The sequence below is a fragment of the Buceros rhinoceros genome, unplaced genomic scaffold (genome assembly GCF_000710305.1).
Source record: "Buceros rhinoceros silvestris isolate BGI_N320 unplaced genomic scaffold, ASM71030v1 scaffold36330, whole genome shotgun sequence".
Lineage (NCBI taxonomy): Eukaryota > Metazoa > Chordata > Aves > Bucerotiformes > Bucerotidae > Buceros > Buceros rhinoceros.
This window is the reverse complement of record NW_010388471.1, coordinates 1,236-20,657: the sequence shown is the minus strand read 5'-3', so window position 1 is coordinate 20,657 and position 19,422 is coordinate 1,236. Positions and strand designations below refer to the sequence as shown.

Sequence of the window (19,422 nt, the reverse complement as noted above, 5' to 3'; positions counted from 1 at the left end):
TCGATAGCTGTCTTCTGCTGGTGGGAACGCCCAGTTGTTGTATATGACGGCAGCCAGCGCAGCTCTGCCCCGAGCTGTGGAAGGCTTTTCAATCAGCATTTGGGCCTGTGCTCCTTTGTTTGCTGTTCTAGAATTTGCTTTTGCACCAGGCAGCTGTAACTGCTCTTCATGTTGGAAAAAAATAGAGAACTGGATGGAGAGGGATTCAAAAAAAGAGAAGAGCTTATGACAGTTCCTTTCTCTTCCCTGTTACCAGACCAGGTTCAGAGGCTATTCCTTGTTAGCTGAAGCCGTCAAATCAAGGATCTGCATTTTTGTGGTTGGAAAGGAAACGTACAGTTGAGTTTGAGTGAGCTTGTTAGAGTTGGGCATTTTGTGTTTGCGAATTCCAGTTGCATTTTTACGCTTGTTTTTTAAATGTGCATTTAAAATGCTGTTACTTAGAATAGAATTCTTTTGAATGAAGTCAAATTTTCAAAACCACTCCATCCAGCTTCTGATTTTTGTACTTGGCACTTAAAATACTGCTGATTTAGATATAATCTTTCTGATTGATTTGTGAGTTAATTGCATCTCTTAGTAGCTTCTGAACTCTTTCGAATACTGTTGTTTAAGGTACTGATTATTTATCAGGTTGAATTGTAGATGAAAAGAAATTCTCCGAAGTTTGTATTAAATTTTCATTAGATAGAACTAAACATTAATATTAATCTAAACATTTCCTGTTAAGTATTTCTCATTCCAGCTGTTTAAATTTTTTTTGAGAAAAAATTTGTGTAAACAAGCAAATAAACCCAAATTATTTAAAATTTAATTCTATGAACAACTTTATCTTTCCTCAGTGTGACTTTTTTTGTTAATTTTTGTCTCTTAGGATAATCCCACGGTAGTTGTTGAAGACTTGCGGCTTTGCACAGTTAAACACTGTGAAGACATAGAAAGACGTTTCTGTTTTGAGGTGGTTTCTCCAACAAAGTAAGGAGAAGTGATGGGGCATATTTGTTTAAAAATAAAACATCCGTTACATTCATTTGTCTTGAAATGCAAGATTAGTATTTCTCTTAGGATAGAGCAAAACAGGAAAAGTATCTGAACAATTCTGCTCTCTGACATTTTGGCTAAGAGTAAGTGATGCTGTGAGAAGTGTTCCTAGTATTTAGTTCACTTTTGGCATTAAAATAAACATGCATTCTCGTGCTTTATGCATAAATGGCGTGTGGCTGTGGGGTTCTTGAGGCTTAGTAGTAGCTGATATTTAGCAATATATAGCAAAGATATAGTAGCAAGATATTTAATAACGTAGAAAAAAGATCTGCTTCTCCCAATTTCCGATTGGTGTAATGAGAGGGAACCATAAGCTGTTCTCTCAGTAGTGTTCAATTACATTTCAAAGTGCACTGAATGAAACTACAAAATAATATTTTCCAGCTCTAGCAGTGCAGTGTGTTGGTTGTGTTTGGAGGCGTGTGGCAGTCCTGCCGCAGCAAGGGCAGGACATGGAGTTGTCATTATTGATTTTGAGATGGGACCATACTGAAGTTTTCGATGTAAGGTCAACCTGCTTTTAGGTTTGGGTGTTATCTACACTCCCCACTCCTATTTACTTTTCTTAACAGGTTGCTGATAGATGTTTTATCCTCAGCTGTGGTTCACTTTAACGTGCATTTTGCTCCTGCTTGCCTATGCCTTTTCAACCCATAAGTGTCAGAACAGTTTTATACTTCATGACCCATTTCTTTGGACCGTTGGTGTGAAAAGTAGTTACTTTTTTCTAGAGAGCTTTTATCAATTTTCTCTTGATCTCAGTGAATGAAACTGTGTATTCAAGGACTGATACCTGTATCTTGTGTAATTAGTCATGGAGGTAAATTGCATTTGAGTTCATAAAAATTAAAAATTTTGACTAAGAAAGGGAATAGGTAGCTAAGTCATTCTCTGGGTTATTTGAAGAATCTTTTCTATGTGTTTTAACCTTACCTGCAAGTAGTTTTGAAACAAGGAGTTTGCAATTTATGAAGGGTCAGCAGCTTCGCTACCTCAAAATGAATGGGTTTATTAGACGATGCCTACTAAACGATATACTTGTGGTGATGACAAGAAACTTTCTCAAGAGGCTGTATTTTGTGTTGTTTGATGTTAGCTGCTTGGTCAGTCCCTGAATCTGAGTACACATATGATTTGTCACAGAAGCTGCATGCTTCAGGCTGACTCGGAAAAGCTGCGGCAGGCATGGATTAAGGCTGTTCAGACCAGTATTGCTACAGCATATAGAGAGAAAGGGGACGAATCTGAGGTGAGTTTAAAATCCAACCGAACAACAACCCTTTTTTAGTCCCTGAAAATTAAAAATAGAGAAAACCTCTTTTTATGAGGGGGAAGGAAAAAAGAATCCATTGCTTGTCTTCCACTGGAAATACAATGAAGTTTTATAGGCTATGATTTATCTCTAATTTATCTTTCACTTCATCTTACTAATGTTACTTCCGCATATATGTTTTGAAGAGATTTTTCTGTTGTGTGATGAAAATTCACAGAATACTCCTATATTCAGTTCTATATTTCTTCTAAAAAGCTAAGCATTTCTTCAGGTCTGTGACTTTCCTTGGTCTTAAATGCAGAAGTTACTGACTGAGCACTAGAATCCTAGGAAAGTATCTGTAGGACTTTTATTTCTTTAATTTAGTGCGTGTCTGGTTGCGTATATTTGTTTTCCTTTTTAGAAACAGGAAAAGAAATCATCCCCTTCTACTGGAAGCCTAGAATCTGCAAGTGAGACAAAAGAGAAGTTGTTAAAGGGAGAAAGTGCGCTACAGCGAGTTCAGTGTATTCCCGGCAACGCTGCCTGCTGTGACTGTGGTTTGGCAGATCCTCGCTGGGCCAGTATCAACCTCGGAATCACGCTGTGCATTGAGTGCTCTGGGATACACAGGTTGGGGAACTCTTCAGAGCTGTATTTGATCTGTGCGTTGACTTGGTTAGGAAGGGTGGCGTTTGCCTCTTCAAGTGGATATTGAAGCAAGATTAGAGACCCCTCTTTGTAAACAGAATTTAGAGAACTGCTTTATTTGAATAAATTAATGGTAAAGCTGTCTGAGGTAAGACATAACATGTAGTTACAGGTTAATTTTTTTTTTTTCATACTGTTCAGGAGCTTAGGAGTCCACTTTTCAAAAGTAAGATCTTTAACGCTGGATTCATGGGAACCTGAACTTCTAAAGGTATGACAGTATTTTTGAAACAAGTTTCTGTTTGGTGCTTAGACTATCATTCTAAAGCCTCTGCATCAGAAAACTCAGCACAGGAATCACTTGCATTTGTACCCAGTGCATGTCTTGCACTTTTAAGTGTTTTAAGGTTGTGTTGGCTATTTTATTCACACTTTCTTACAATACCTGCAGTAGGTGTCATCATTCTTGTTACAGACTTGTCAGTCAGAACAACTTATGACACCTTCAGGTTCACAAACGCACTTTGAGTACTAAGTTTCATGTGACACTTTCAACATATAAAAAGGGAAATCTGTTTACAGACTAATAATATAGTGGGCTGAAAAATTTTGGAAGTGCTATAATCAGCCTAAAGCATAATCATAGTTGAAAATTCCAATGTCAACCCTTGCAGTGAGATCTCGACTTTGGACTCCTGCTGGCTTATAGGAGAATGCTCATTCACTGCTCTTGTGTTCTATTTGTGTACCATGTGTTTGCAACATGGTTATGAAAATCATGTGACAGTGAAATACAGAAATAGGAACCCATACATGGATGCACGTGTGCAGCTGGGTAACTGATGCAAGACATTTGTTTCTAGCTGTGATGTTCTGGTACTTGAGTATTGCTTCTCTATTCTCAACAGTCAGAAGGCAGTGTGAGTAGGAATGTTTCCTTGTGGTTTGACCTCAAATAATTTTAATATCAGTGTGTTCATGCTGAGAAAACAAGCAAACAAAAAACCCCCAAAACTGCACTCCTTGTCCTGTTCCCGTAAATACCAGAGCTGACTCTTCTGCCTGGTAATAGAAGCAAGGAGTCTGTTTGTTACTGTCAGTAAGTTGGGCTTCGTGGGCTGAATTCTCCCTAAAGTAGTATCTGCAGGCTGGATTTTGTATTTGATCTTTTTCTATAGACATTACAGATCTTGGTGTAGCAAAAATGTCTGTTGGCCAAGACGGAATAGAATTGATTGACTTGTCTCTTGCCAACAGGATAAGAATAGCTACTGGCAAATCTGGTAGGAAGGAGTGCCTTTGTTAATGAGGGCTGCAGGTGTCATTCTGATTGCACAGAAATGATTCTTGAATGACAGGTCATCATCTTTTTGCAGCCCTTATTTAGAAGGGAATGGCACTTAAAAGAATGACTGTTTTTTGCTGTCTTACTCAGAATTTGATGCTTCTATTCGCTAATTGTTTTGTTATCATTGTATAAACCCATGCTTATTTCTGTAAGTGTACTTCTACCAGTAAAAATCCTAGGTTGTAAAAACAGAGTGATGTTAAAAACAACAAAACAAGTAGATAAATGCTCTTGCAACTGTATTTGAATTTATTTATTTTTGCTTCATAGCTTATGTGTGAATTGGGAAATGATGTTATAAATAGAATATATGAAGCGAAGCTGGAAAAAGTGGGAGTAAAGAAGCCACAAGCTGGAAGCCAAAGGTAGTAATTTACTAGCAGTGCCTTCTACTTCCTTTTCTCGTTGCTTCCTTCAGCTTCCAACTTTAAAAGATGCTGCCAGTTAACTGTGTAACACTCCTTTGATTTACTCTTTCTTTCCCCTTATCACCAGTATGCTTTGCTTTCTCCCCTTTTGCACTGTCTTTATTGGGTATTCCTTCTGTTGGCCCCTTTCGGCTTCTCTTCTTCATTTGTTCTTTTTATGATTTCACTCCCTCCTTTTGATGGCATCCCGTTCTGTCTCATCAGTGTGGGCAGGTTGATTTTGTTTCCTGTCTACTTTGTTCCATCTCAGCCAGCTGTTAAGTGTCTGAGTGCTCTGGAAAGAGCCTGTGGCTGTGCCTTCTGTTTACGGTGACTTTGTACTTGAGTTTGACTGCTCTTCCCTGACCCATCTCTTCTTCCTGCCTACAATGTACATGAGCTCTGCTGCTTTACAGCAACCTTCTAACAGTGGTGCTGCTGTTTTCCATTTCTCTGATGCTTGAAGGTAGTTTCCCAATGTTTTGTTCTGCTGTATAAGATGTCTTTTAATTTTGGTTTGACCAGCTTTCCTGTTCTGTGCTGCTTGCCATCAGGCAGTTTTATGGTACAGAAAACAGTCTTGTAAAATGTTGGCTACTTGGAGATGATGATGATATAAGTAACGTAGGAGATTTGCTAGATATTGCTTCTGGCAGTAACTGCTTTTCTTCAGTTTCAATAGTAATAGTTCTATAGCCCCTTTCATCAGTTTGTCACAACTAGTGTGTGTCTCAAGATTATAACCTCAGGTTACAAGAAAAAGTATTTCAGAAAGCATTATGGAACTGGTAGCTGTGTCCACCTGAGGCTTGTTATTGTTCTCTTGTGCAATCCTGATGTTCCTTTAATAAATGCTGCCATTTGTATTTACCAAAGAAACTAAATATATGCTATATTAATTGGTTATTAACAATGTAAAACATGTATGAAGGATTAATACCAAGAAGTAACATACAGTAACTAATGCTTGTTTCTTCCATGTACCACTTTCTGAAGTCTCTGTCTGAAAGAAAATATACTTATATGAACTTAACAAAATTGCTTTCTTCTGAGCCTTATGCAAAATTTAATCAAGAATCCAGAAGGAGTTAGACAGTGTGCTTTTCATCTTTCTGAGAATGTGCTGTGTCTCTTACGTGCAATGCCAAATTTCAGTTTTGGTTGCTGGCTTTAGTATGAAACTTATGTTCTTTTAATACATGAAAACACTAAAATATTAGCTTACTAACTCCAGGGATTTTGTATATGACAGGCAGGAGAAGGAGGCATATATCAGAGCAAAATATGTGGAAAGAAAGTTTGTAGAGAAGCAGCCTGCGTCAGTATCTCCACTTGAATCTGGAACAAAAGTTTTGCCTCAAAGTCAGGAAGAGAAAAGGCACAGTGGCCCTGAAAAATCCCTTCTGGCAGGGGAACAAGGTGCGGCATCCCAGAAAGGTATTTACACGCTTCTCTCCTTAGCGATATTACACATGTTCTTTTTAAAGTAACATGTTTTTGCATTAATTGATTTCCTGCCTCACGCAGAGAAATTGGAATCTGTCTTTTAATGGGTCATAGCCTAGTTCAGAAGCACAGGGGAGAAAAGATTTGTTCAGAGAGATGCATTTTTAGGTGGGGAAGGATTCAGAGTGGGGATGCTTATCATTCAGAAACATATTAATCACCTTCTTTCCTCTGTATTTTCAACCTTCTTAATTTTTCCAATAACGTTCTTTCCTGCCCTATCCTTTCCTTACTGCCTGCTTTGTGCTTTGCTAACTTGCATGTCCCAGCGGTTGCTGTAAGTAGCGACGAGGCGAGGCGGGAGTCTCTGTTCTGTCCTGATGAACTAGATTCACTCTTCTCCTACTTTGATACCTCTTCAAAACTACGTAGTAGTAAGTACTACAGCTGTGGCGTGTTCAGTATTTGCACTAGTGATCCACTGTGTGTTGTGGCCATCTCCCTGCCTTTAATCTGTAGTCTCCAGGCTACTGCATTGCTTAGTGTCTTCATGAAATAATTTAAGCTTTTTTACTTATCCTGATCTTTTCCTTTCTAAAAGTCTTTGACATTTATTATTATTATTATAAATGTTATGGTTGCAATATGGATGCATTAAGAATATTGAATAATTACTAGTAAATTAAAAATAATTATGTATTCAGGACCAAGTATAAGAGCTTGCTTTATTATCATGGTGTCTGTGAAGAGTAGGTAACTTTCGGTCTGCATAGTAATTAGATTCTCCCCCAAACAGTGCGAAGCAGTGACAGTGGGATCCAGCAGAGTGCTGATGGCAGCAGAGAACACCTTGCCTCTACTGTATCAGCCAACAGTTTGTATGAACCAGGTGCGTTAGGCTGTGCGCTTCAGAATCAAAATTTAATCACTTCTTGGTAGCATGTCCTTGTGTAGAGATGACTACTTGGTGATGCGATTTGTCTCTCTTCTTACCTGTTAGCCTGAAACATTTTTAACAAGGGTAATAATTGCTTGAGTGACCTCTTTCTTCCAGGCTTGGTAGGAAGAATGTGATGGACTCCTAAATGAGTTCAGAGAATGATGTTTTTTCCAGTCAGATGATACTGAGCCAGAACTTTGGGGTTTTTTGCAGATAAAGCAATTCTGCGTTTTGATACTCACAAGTCTCCACAGAACTGCATAATCCTTTTAATAAATATTTAGATCCTTGGAGATGGAGTTCCTGTTAAGCCATGGATAATAGGCTTTTATGTGTTGTTTGAGCATTCTTGCTTAGTTATTCTGTTTTCTAGTTACACGGACTTGACCATGTCTTTAAACATTACCCACCTCTTTACTCAAAGTTTTATAAATTGATTGATGAAATTATTTGCTCTCTAATATTAGCATCCCAGTCTGACAGATGTATTAAGAATGGCTTGTCAAAATATCCAAAACATTTATTTATAAAGCAATCTTGCTCTTCTACATCAAAGCACTCTTTTGAGCTATGTTTTAAACTCAGTAGTTCACTGCTGTGGTTTGTAGGCAAGCAGCACGTGGCTTGGATCCTTTCTGTGACTGCGCTGCAGAAGCACTTATGGTGCTCTAACTCGTAAAAGCTTATACATAACAATGTCTTTATCTCTTGGGCTCTGCTTTATATAACTCTTAGAGATCAAAAGAAAGATTGTGCTTTAATCCAAAAGATTATAGCTACAGCAAGTAATTGGTAAATGACAATGGTATCTTTTAACAAAGATTAGGTCAGAACAGTATTAACTCATATTCAGGTGTTAGGCTGTTGCAGATAAAGGTGTTTGACTGCATCTCTGTGGGAAATTAGATTTATTAATGTCTTGCTGTACAGGATAAAACACATGTCTAACATAAAATCATTTCTTAGAAATGACATGGAATATGTAGACTGAAGGATACTCACACGTGCCAGTAATGTGGAGAGAATGTTTTCTGGGCAGTGATAGTTCTGTGAAGTGGCCATGCCTGAATGCTGGAACACGCTAATGGCATCTGTGAGTGACTTCTGTCAGAATGGGGCAACTACACAGCATTCTGCAAACCCTGAGCTACCTTATGCCTGAGAAATGATGTTTTTGATTAGAATTCAAGGAGGTAACTTATAAAAGCAGAGATTAGATAAACAACTTTTTTTTTCAGAAGGAGACAAGCAAGAGTCTTCTGTGTTCTGTGACTCCAAACAGCCTAGTCCAGGATTGCAGCTGTATCGAGCTGCCTTTGAGAAGAATCTTCCTTATATGGCAGAAGCATTGGCCCATGGAGCTGAAGTAAACTGGGTCAATGTAGAAGAAAACAAAGCCACACCACTCATTCAGGCAGTGCGAGGGGTATGTGATATACAGCACCGACCGAAGTGGGAGGAGGGGGAGATAATAGGGGTGTTTCTCTGTCACTGTTCATTTGAACTGCTTGCTTCACTAGTAAATGATAATGTGGTGTTGAAGTTGTCTTTATAATGAGTTCTCAAAGTTGTTTCTGAACTATTTATTTCTGGTTAAAGCTTTGTTCAGAATTATACAACCTAGTAGTGTTTAAATTTGATACAAATACCTTTTGTTTCCTTTGCCATACGACTCAGTGCTGAGAAAGCAGATCATGTTCGGCTCATATTCTAGAGATCTGGTGCTAAATTGTCTTTTTTTATTCTATAGGGTTCGTTGGTTACTTGTGAATTTTTGCTGCAGAATGGGGCCAATGTGAACATCAGGGACATGAAAGGAAGAGGACCTCTGCATCATGCCACAGTTCTAGGACACACTGGGTAACTCACTGCTCCAGAACTTGTAAATGGTCATCCTTTACTGTAGTTGCTAATGTGAAGCTTCTTCATTTCCCCAAATACTGTGTCGTTTAAATACAGAGCAGGTGCTGTAAAGGTTTTTCTAAAATTTTTTTGGTGAGAGAGGAAGTAGCAGTCTCATCCGCTAGCGAAACACATACCTATCAACACGCCTTGGTCCTTTTTGTAAAAACACGCGTTTAATAATGCTTTGAAATAGCATGAACTTTTGGTGAAGACTAATGAGATTTTTCTCATTGTCTTAATAAATACGATAAAAATAATTGAAATAGTGGTGTGTGAGGGCCAAGGCTTTTTCTGACTCATCCCACCTGTGTGTCGTATTGAGAGTGTTTCTCATTTCAAAATGTACTATGTTACATCTTGAGTTTTGGAGTCCTGGCTTTTAACTGAAACCCTCTACCAGCTCAGTTCAAATGAGGACATAATAATCTGATTGGTGGTGCCCGAACTCTTTGTGTGCATGATTTCTAAATAGGGTGCAACGATTTGGGAGAGTTTAAGATGTAAGCTTAGTTAGTATGCCCTGTTTATAAAGATAAAGAATTAGAACAGCAGAGAAGAATGAGATCCACTTCTGTTGGGTAAATCAGGCACCTGTGAACTGTTTCTTTCCTGTATTGATTTATCTTGCTCCATGGTTCTTGTCTGTCATGGTAAAAAGGATGAGGGTTTTTTGGTTCTACAACCTGAGACTGTCGTGGTTTGAGCCCATCCAGCTGGCAACTAAAGCACCAGGCAGCTGTTTATTCATTCCTTCCCCTCTCCGGTGGGATGGGGAGGAGAAAAGTCTGGAGAGCCAAGACAAAGGACGGGAAGGGCTCACTCACCAGTTATGGTCACAGGCAAAAGACAGACTCAACTTGGGGAAAGAAAATCAATTTAATTGAGATAAAACCACCTCCAATTCACCAACTGAATCAGAGGACAGTGATAAATATAACCCAATCTTAATTAATTATACCTTCCCACCACCCTTCCCTTCTTCATGGGGCCAGCTCTGCTGCCTCCTCCCCTGCAATGGTGCAGGGGGTCAGGGAATGTGGTTGCAATCAGTCCCAGTCCATTCCATGTTGTTTCTGCTGCTACTTTTTCCTCGGGGGGAAAACTCCTGCTGCAAAGTGGAGTCCCTCCCATGGGAGACAGTTCTTCACGAACTTCTCCAACTAGCACAGGTTCCTTCTGTGGACAGCGGTTCTCCTGCCCCAGCTCAGACTTCCCGCAGAGTCACAACCTCCTTCAGGAGCAGTCCCCTGCTCTAGTGTGGGGTCCATGGGCTGCCAATTGGACTCTTCTCCACTGTTGATCTGTAAGGGCTGCAAGGGCACAGCCTCTCATCTCACAGTGGGCTCCAGCATGCCTCCCCCTTCCTTCCTTACTGACCTGGGTATCCACATGATGTCTTTCTCCTGTCCCACTCCTCTCCAAAACAGAAAGAGCACTCTAAACAAAGGAACTTGCTCCACAGGCTTTTTCCTCTTAAATACATTATTGAAGAGGCGCTGATTGGCTCAGAGGTATGTCTGACTTGGAGCCGGAGGAGCTTTGCCACACCTGTAGCCCCCTCCCCTGCTACCAAAACACTACCAGACACAAACCCAAGACAAAGATGGTGCAGGGAGGTAGAGCATCGCTTCTGAAGGGTTAAACTCTGTGCTGCACTAGCGTGGTTGGAGTTAGGCTACTTTCTAATGTGGGTTAAAGGTGTTGTTTACTACTGTCAATGGCCTAGTTGTTCTAGAGGAACAGCACTCATTTGATATGTTCCAGAGACTTTTCGTAATTTAAGCCAAATATGTTGCATCCAGCTTGAATTTATTTGATTTTTTCCTATAAAGTTGTAAAAATTATTCTTAAATGTTTTTTCTAAACAGACAAGTGTGTTTATTCCTAAAACGAGGAGCAAACCAGCACGCCACTGATGAAGATGGGAAAGATCCGTTGAGTATAGCAGTAGAAGCTGCAAACGCAGATATTGTAACATTGTAAGTCAAACATTCCGTTTTTTACTAGGTAACTAGGCTTTCCTATTCTGTTTCAAGTTAAAAATACAAGAAATGGCAAAACTCCTTTACATAAGAACAAGGAGAGCAAAAGAAAAAATCGGAGTGCACTTTCCATAGATGACCTCAGTGGTGCGAGGTTCAGGAGTGCATTGTAGGCCTTGAATTGCAGTGGCTGTAGTGCTTTGAAAATGACATTGTTCTCTTTGTTTCCTAAATCACAGGTTGCGCTTAGCAAGGATGAATGAAGAAATGCGGGAATCGGAAGGACTCTATGGACAGCCAGGTCAATACTCTACTAATAACCATACTGAAATGCAGTATAAGAAGTGTATTCAGGAATTTATCAGTTTACAATTAGATTCTTAGGATCGGAGGGAAATTTAAGATGGCTTCATACAATAATGTTTTTTAGAAACAACCAACATGTGTTAAACCTTCATTGAAATTGACTTTGTCAGAGTATTTAGGAGAGCTAAAAGGAGAGTGTTTAAAGTATGTTGTTACACTAGTGTGTGTTACTACAGCCATTACCAAACTCTTTTGCTGGTAGTTATCCACGGTTTTGTCCTGTTGATGCTCCGTTGAAGTTCATGTAATGTTAGGATTTACCTGACGTTATTTAATAGCAGCCTTCTGACCTCAGAGACAGTTGAGGAGTTCATCTTATCACAGGACACCATTCTCCTTCCTGTGGAGTGGTCCTCTTTTAAGAAAAAATGCTTGTACACCAATGTACAAATGTACATCAAATAGTTCAAAATAACTCCAGGCAGAAATAGGACAGTATTATTTCCTCAGATTTTATTTTAAAATATTTTTATTTAAGATACGAATAAGACACAACAGTAATTCTTCCATATGTATTTTTGTATGCATAGTATCTTACCATTTGATTTAAAAAAAAAAAAAGAATTGGTAGACATTTGAGCCAGCTGGTGTAAGTAACCAGTTATACTGAACAAATATGTGTGACTTCATTCTCAGGCACTCAGTCCTGATTTACTGATGTGATGTTTCTGATGTGATATTTATGCAAGCCGTTCCTTCTGTTACGATATGCTTCCAGAGGAGACTCATTTAATCTCATGCAAATATCAGTGACGAAGGTACACCTGATTGTCAAGTTAGCTGAAAACATGCCACTGTAGCTGGCAGTAATGAAAGGCAAACCTGCTTGTTGAAGTTGAGTGCTGAGCACTCTTGGCTCACTTCTATAAGCCCTGATGTATTTTCCACTGATCTGTAAGGATTGTGTGTGCTTATGTCTCTTACCAGATTTGGGCTGGAATACATGTGCATGGGGCAGCAGGGAGTCTCATGTCGATATCCCAGATGAACTCTTAAATAAAACAAGTTTATTTAGTTTCTCCTGAAGAATAGATTATTTTCAAATTTATTTTTAAACAAATATTCTAAGAAATTCAAATTAAAACAATAAAAATACTGTAGACTCTCGGGCATTCAAATGCTTTCTGTAACAGAGCAACAGATAATTTAGAAGTATATACTTGATCATGAGCTTAAATGAGGAAGAATTCCCCACTCAGAAAATGCAGCAGGCTACGTGTATGAGGAGGAGTCTACTGCCAGTTTGGCCGTTCGGAATGTAATGCTGTTTTCTGACGCAACACGTACTACTTCACTGCCAGGCTGACAGTGACAAATACTCAAGTATTTTTGAGTCTCTGCATTTTAATTTTAAGAGGTGAAAATAGTAGTAAGTCTCACTTTCAAATAGTAAAACGCTTTTTGTTTTAAGAGGGGTAGATACTTTGATGCAAGAGCTCTGTGCTGAATGATAAATGAGTATTTCAGATCATTTTACCTGTCACAAATCTGAAATTATTAGAAATTTATTTTCTAGTTTATAGTTTGTATAGAAAGCCTCAGTTACTAAATAGATTTACAAGTGTTTAGTAAAATGTTCCATTCATAACAAATATGGGCACTACTTACATGAAAATAGGAATGTGCTTGAACTGGAGATGCAGGAGACTATTTTCCCTGATACTTTTGTAGACAGATTCTTCAATTAGGGAGATGAAATATAAACCCAGCTACATTTCTCCTTGCAAATATCTCGACTTCTTTTTCAGTCGGGTATCAGTAGAATGTAGAGACGGCAGGTGATGCTCTCCCATCTGGGTATTTTACACGTGGTATCTGATCCTTGTAAACGGGCAAGATAGACAATGGAAAGCAGAGCTGCCTCAGCAGGTAGAACTCGCTCAAAATGAGGATGGGAAGTAGCATTAGAATAATTTTTTAAATTCAGGCCACAAGCTGCAGTGTCCCAGCCAGGAGGTCTTTGGATCTTGGGTAGCGTAGCTCTGCTCTCCTTGATTCCTCACTTGCTGAAGTCTCTTAAAAGCTGAAGAAAGTACTGGAGTGTTTTCCATGTCTGCCAGCTTGCTAGAAGGGTTGTGTCACCATCTAAGTGTAAGCACAAAACCTGCCTCTGCTCTCGCAAGGTATGATGCCTTCACGTGGCCACAGAGGAGGCAGGTCTTTTTCACTGCATATACATGTTAAATTATCTGCACTGCCCTTGTTTTAGAACTCCTCTTTCCCAAAATTATGATTCTAGAAGAAAATAAGGATTTTCAAGACAATTGTGTGTTTGCTGGGAGCTGTGTGAGGGTAAACACCAATGTATGATTTTGCTGCTGTCAGGGTGAAGCCAACCACCTACTTCTCTGCTTTAGTAATGCAGTTGGTAAACGATTACTAATGTAGCTAATGACATCAGTGTTTCTAATTTAAATATACCTGGCTGGTTTGAGCTGCTGAGAGAATGTATATATTGCTGTGCAAGCTACAGTTGGTCTTCCAAAATATTCCTGGAATGGACACTAGCTGAAACTAGCGTGTTCCACTAAAAGTTCATTTCTGGTGGTAGAAGCCATATGCACCATTGTACTGATTCTTGTATAATATTTGAGTGCTCATCTTCTGGTGCTACAGTAGGTCTGCTAACTACTTGATATTAGTATTGCTACTTTTTCTTCTTATCTTTTCTTGAATGTATGATGTGTGCCTTTTGAGTTACTCTGGTGTTAAATGGTAAAGCAGTGTTATAGTATTTTTGTACGTAAAATCTGCACTTTAGGGAAAACATTGCTTGGAAAGGCAGTTTCCAGAATTCAGTTTTAAAGTAGGATTTTAAAATAATTATAAGGTTTACAGTATTAAGTATTTTAATGCAGCATACAGACTAAAGGGGCACTTTATTTTAGTCTATTTTTGTATGTAATATTTTTGTTATGTAATAGAGCCAAAACCAGAGCCACAATGTATCTTGCAAAAATAGCTTTTGTTTTTTTCTTTCAAGTTTATTTGAAAGAACCAAATATGGCAACTTGAACTACAGTACTAGTTCACCACTGGAACCCACTTCTGTATTAAAAGCATAATTGTTTCTATCATACGAGCTTGATTCTGATTCGTGCTTTTCATAGCCATTCTTTGGTGAATGTCGCAACTCCCTTACGTTGGTGCTTTTCTCCCAGCGCAAGCAGTTATCAGACACTGTTACAATAAAAGGGGTCCTGTGCCTGCTTCATCTCTAGAACATACTTGAAATGAAACCTGAAAACCGAAAGGGAGTTTCATTAGAGCTGACTTTTCCTAGTTGAGCAGCACTCAATGTATTTATCTTTTGAAGTCTGGGAAGAATTGTCATTACATTTTATATAAACCCACATGCCATGCATGTTGACTATTTCTGGAAAGTCAGTTACCATTTCTGAAAGAGTTTTCAAATGAATGGAGACTCGTCCCCGAAAGAATAATAGTTCTAATATTGGAAAAGTGCATTAAAAGATGGAAAAACTAACCAGTGAAACTTTTCACTGCAGTGCAAACTTTAAAACACAAAAATATCCTCATAAAAACTGCCCTTCAGAGAAAAAGTGGTGGAATACTTTTCTTCCACAATCATATTGGGGGGGAGAAAAAAAACCCTCTATGTTCAACATATTTGATGAGAGAGATTTGGGGTTGATTTCTCTGTCATGGTATTAATCAAGCTGTCAGCAAGGAACAGTAGTGCTGGCATCATGTGTCCTGCGTGGTCATCTGTGTTGGGAAGACAGTGAAATGTGGATGGCTGCACAGTTCCTCACCAGACCAAATGTTTTATACGTTTAATTCCCTTTGAAGGCAATAGTATATGGTTAATGTTTTAAAATGAATCCTGAACTCGAGGCCCGAAATGCTGCAGCGGATGAAAAAATGTGAAAATGCCCATTCTAAAGTGGCAAAGGACTGGCCTGGCAAGGACTCAAGAACTAATCATTCCTGAATGTGTTTTTCTGTGTAGGGAGGGAGAGAGGCCTGGTGGAAGTTGCTGCCATCCCTTCTTTTGGAATATGTACTAGTAGTCGGGTTGTGTTTTAAGCACAAAGGGCAAAGATAAAAACCCCAAATGAAAGATGTTTAAGGAAAGTGTCATCACTCTTACAGATAAAACTAAAAGATGTAATGAATGTACAGTAATGCATGTGAAAATTTGTATGTGTTGAAGTAATAGACCAAAAGGATTTATGAACAGTAATTTACTTAGGATTGCTTTTTTTATCCTATTGCTTGCTGATTTTCTTTCATGGAGATTTCTGTCTGGCTGTAAGACTTCTGACCTCTGTTTCCAAGAGAATCTTTATTTATGCCATAATTCTACTTTTCTGAAGAGAATCTTGGTTAGCACTTTCTTTCAAAAACAAGGATTTTATTCTTTAATAGCTAATAAACATTTTTCTTTTTAAGTCGCTTTAAATGCTTTCATTTTCCTTTCTAACTCTGAACTTTCCTCTGTGTGGCTGCCTGTGAGGTACTATTTCAGGTATAGTTTGGCTTTATTTAATTTGCTCCTACAGAACGTGCATGCAAGTACACAGTCTCAAAGAACTCACATCAGCATCATTCCATCTATAGGTGATCTTTATATGTGAATAAGTGGTGTACAGTAGTTGGTAGCGCAGTAGGGCATTTGTGCAATGGTGGGTGATTTTATCACATTAATATCACAAATGTTTAAAACTGTTTCCCTTTTCTTTTCTGCCCTAGGAGATGAAATTTATCAGGACATTTTTCGGGACTTTTCTCAAATGGCATCAAATAATCCAGAGAAGCTAAACCGTTTCCAGCAGTCAGATTCCCAGAAATCTTAAGTGTCAAGAAGGAAAAGAACCTGATCCTTATAGTGCAAGTCTCTTTTTTTTTTTTTTTTTTTTTACTTTAACAGAATGAATTATACACATTTTGTTAGGTAGTTTGGATAAAATGACCACTCTAAATGTAGCTTTAGATTGTGGTAGCTGGGGAAATGTATGAGTTGTTTTATGTTCTACAGGACGTATACCTCAGCAGCTGAAGAAACTGTGTGGAAAAGGAATGCCTGCTAGCTCAGTATAAAACAGTACCTGTTAGCAAGTACCTAGAGTTAGCAGACTGTAGCTGTATGTTGCAGACGCTGGATGGCAGCATGATGAGACCAGCTTTGCTCTTTAGGATCACCTACTGTCATCTGTCTCCCAGTTGCCATAAAGAATGTGCCTCTGACAGGAAGGACTGGGTTGCATTTTCTGGGACTGTTTGGAAGGCAAATTGGGTAATGACTTATGAGTTGTCCTTCTGTTTGTGGGTCTGTAACTTCATGGATTCTCTTGTTCCTGTGCTGACTGGTTAGCAGTAGGCTGTTAATTACAAGCCATGGTAACTCCTGCTCTTTTGCAAGCTCTTTCACAGTGGAAGCTTTAACACCAGGCTGGCCTTTATGCTAGTGACTGCGGGTCAGTCACGATAGGTATATATCCTGGAGGACCAAATTTCCAAGAGCAGTCCGTTTTCTCTTTTTTTCTCTTAAATTAAACTTCCTGTGCAGCAAGCATACTTTAAATGAGCACGTGGAACCTTTCATGAAAAATAAACTTAAGCCTTCTGGACATGATGTGGGGTTTGTTTGTAGTATTTTAACATAAAGTTGACATTTGAGACATGAAAGCAAATACCGACCCAATGGAGTTTATGTAGAACAGTTGTACAACGGCTGTTAGCTTTTCTTTTTGCCGTTCTCACTACTAGCTCTAAGCTGAATATATAAAATCTTGTATGTAAGGCAGCCACCCTATATTTAGGGCAATCCTTTATATCAGGAGGCAATATCCGTTATATACTCCACTAAGATGTTGATGTCTGTTTTTGATGTTTATTGTCTAAACTATGGTGTACACAAGAAAACCGAGGAATTTCACTGCATGTTTTTGTGAAGTGACGAGTGACTACAGTGACCCGCTGGGTTTTGAGGTCAGCAACAGCGCTCAGTAGTGAGCATGCTCTGCTGAAGGGCACGCATAAATGGTGTCTGTGGATACATGCTTATGTGCCAGGTTATTTAGTACCTACAGAGTGATCGCCTGGAGCCCCAGACCAGCAGATGCAATCCTTAATACTCTATTTGTGTGCCCTATGGACAACTTAAGGAGAATTTTTAGGTAACATAGTACCAATGTGAGTTTCTATTAATTCTAATGGCCATAGCATGATGCTAACTTGCTGTTTAAATGTATTTAGGAAATTAATTGTCTCTTCTCAAGCTGGCTAAGATAAGCAAAATTGGCTAAAAAAATTCTGTAAATTATGGTAAAAATAAACTTTCTGCATGTTAAATTTTAACAAGGTATTTAAAATATTTATAAATTTGCATCAAATATAATAATGAATCAAATCTGGATGATTATTGCTGCAAAGTTAATAGTGTTTGAGAATTGTCCAACAGATTCTTTTTCCAAGCGGAAGAATCCTACGAAACAGCTCTTGCTTTGTGTGTGTCTAATTACACTAGGAAAAGCAGATTCTGCCCATTTAAAGAGCTCGTTTAGTCTGAATAATAAGAAACTTAGGAGTATGACCTGTTATCAGTAATTTTTAGTTAGTTGTTTTTTAAATAGCTCTCTATGAAATTATAATATACTTGCTCATCTGCAGTACTTAACAGCAGTGGATGTTTCGGTAGCTCTTAGAGAAAGCAGGATTCCTGGTACGGAGGTGGGACAAGGTAAGACATGACTATGTATAGCATATGCATCAGATGTAGGCTTTTCTACAGGTTTGTCTTCCACAGCCTGCGTGACAGGCAGTATATAGTGTGATGGGCTGTGATGTAAAGCTACCTAAAGCTTAACGGCATAATTGCTGTCTCGGTCCATGTTGCTAGGAAATGTCCGAGACACTTATTTCAGTATCTCCACTGATATTTTCCTTCTTACCCACAAAAATCTCTGTGACAAATTTTGCAGGATGGCTTCCTGTAGACAAAAAAAGTTTCTTCGCTGTGGCTCTGCAGATGCATGTGCTGCATTCCTGACTCTTCCCTGGCTGGAAAAGCAGTATCAGTCTGCCTGTGCTTCAGCACTAGTGACATACACCCTGTGGGTCAGGTATTTCTCTTGTCAGGAGCCCTGGAGTTTTAGTGGTTCAGGGAATAGGTACGTCACTGCTGATCCCACTGCCTCGTTCCCTGATCCTTCTAGGTATGCTATGACATCCAGTGTAAACTGCCCTCAGCTAAAGCTTTCCTCAGGACAAGTGCAATACACGTGTTAATATGTGCTCATCAGCAAAAATGAACATGCCATGAAGTTCCATGAAGTGCACTGAGGGCTCAGTCACACCAGGCACTGGCAGGCTGTGTGCTCCAGGGCCTCTGTAACTCACAGGATTAGGCCCTCAGTAATGCCAGGTATGGTTATGGCCAGGGCTCTGGAGAGCCGGATTCCATACCGAGTTCTGACTGAAGTGCTGTCTTCTGCTGGGTAATGTTAGGAAACTTCCATTTTTGTCACACTCTAACTAGAGTGGTAGACAGTAAGGCTCCATTGTGGGTTAGCATCTTGTACTCTGCATCAGATAATGGAGCACCTCAATTCCGGTTCCTGGTTCTCTGTAGGTATGAAATGTGGTAGGTCTTAATCAGTGAGGTACAAAGCAGTACACCTCCAACATAAAGAGGTTATAATATTTTTTCCTAGCCAGAGTTAGATCGTATGTTCCAAACATCTCTTGGAAGGACAAATGTTGAAGAGCCCAACATATATTCAAATGCATCTTGATTTCAGAGGGGTAGTTTACTTACACTGTATGGTGATTAAAGGGGTGTCTGTGGTGTCTCCTCAGAGCTCTGTATTCTTTGGATTGTTCATAAGGTTTCGTATTTTATGTTAACATCAGTACAGCACATAACATTAAATTTCTGGGGTTTTGTGGTGAATTATGCCACTGAATTGTATTAGACATGCTGGAATTTGTTCCCATAAAATTGGGCAAAGGCAGTAGATGGTAGAAGTCTCTCCTGGCTTTCACAAGCTGCACATACAGTCTGAACGTGTTTCAGTTGCCTGTTTGTACATTGTGGGCTTTAGCCTCGTTGCCAA

The 19,422-nt window shown here is 39.1% G+C and overlaps 1 protein-coding gene across 1 annotated transcript in view; it reads left to right on the top strand.

Annotated features, from left to right (window-relative positions):
- Positions 1 to 16,932, top strand: part of ACAP2 (ArfGAP with coiled-coil, ankyrin repeat and PH domains 2) — a 17,561-nt gene extending 629 nt beyond the window's left edge. Inside the window, exons 2-13 of the mRNA XM_010146006.1 lie at positions 875 to 975; positions 2,188 to 2,293; positions 2,721 to 2,929; positions 3,149 to 3,218; positions 4,566 to 4,660; positions 5,955 to 6,139; positions 6,945 to 7,037; positions 8,327 to 8,514; positions 8,839 to 8,948; positions 10,862 to 10,972; positions 11,215 to 11,276; positions 16,058 to 16,932. Of these exons, the coding sequence (XP_010144308.1) occupies positions 875 to 975; positions 2,188 to 2,293; positions 2,721 to 2,929; positions 3,149 to 3,218; positions 4,566 to 4,660; positions 5,955 to 6,139; positions 6,945 to 7,037; positions 8,327 to 8,514; positions 8,839 to 8,948; positions 10,862 to 10,972; positions 11,215 to 11,276; positions 16,058 to 16,161 (1,434 nt within the window). The 3' untranslated portion in view covers positions 16,162 to 16,932. The remainder of the gene's footprint in view (positions 1 to 874; positions 976 to 2,187; positions 2,294 to 2,720; positions 2,930 to 3,148; positions 3,219 to 4,565; positions 4,661 to 5,954; positions 6,140 to 6,944; positions 7,038 to 8,326; positions 8,515 to 8,838; positions 8,949 to 10,861; positions 10,973 to 11,214; positions 11,277 to 16,057) is intronic.
- The last annotated feature ends 2,490 nt before the right edge of the window (positions 16,933 to 19,422 follow it).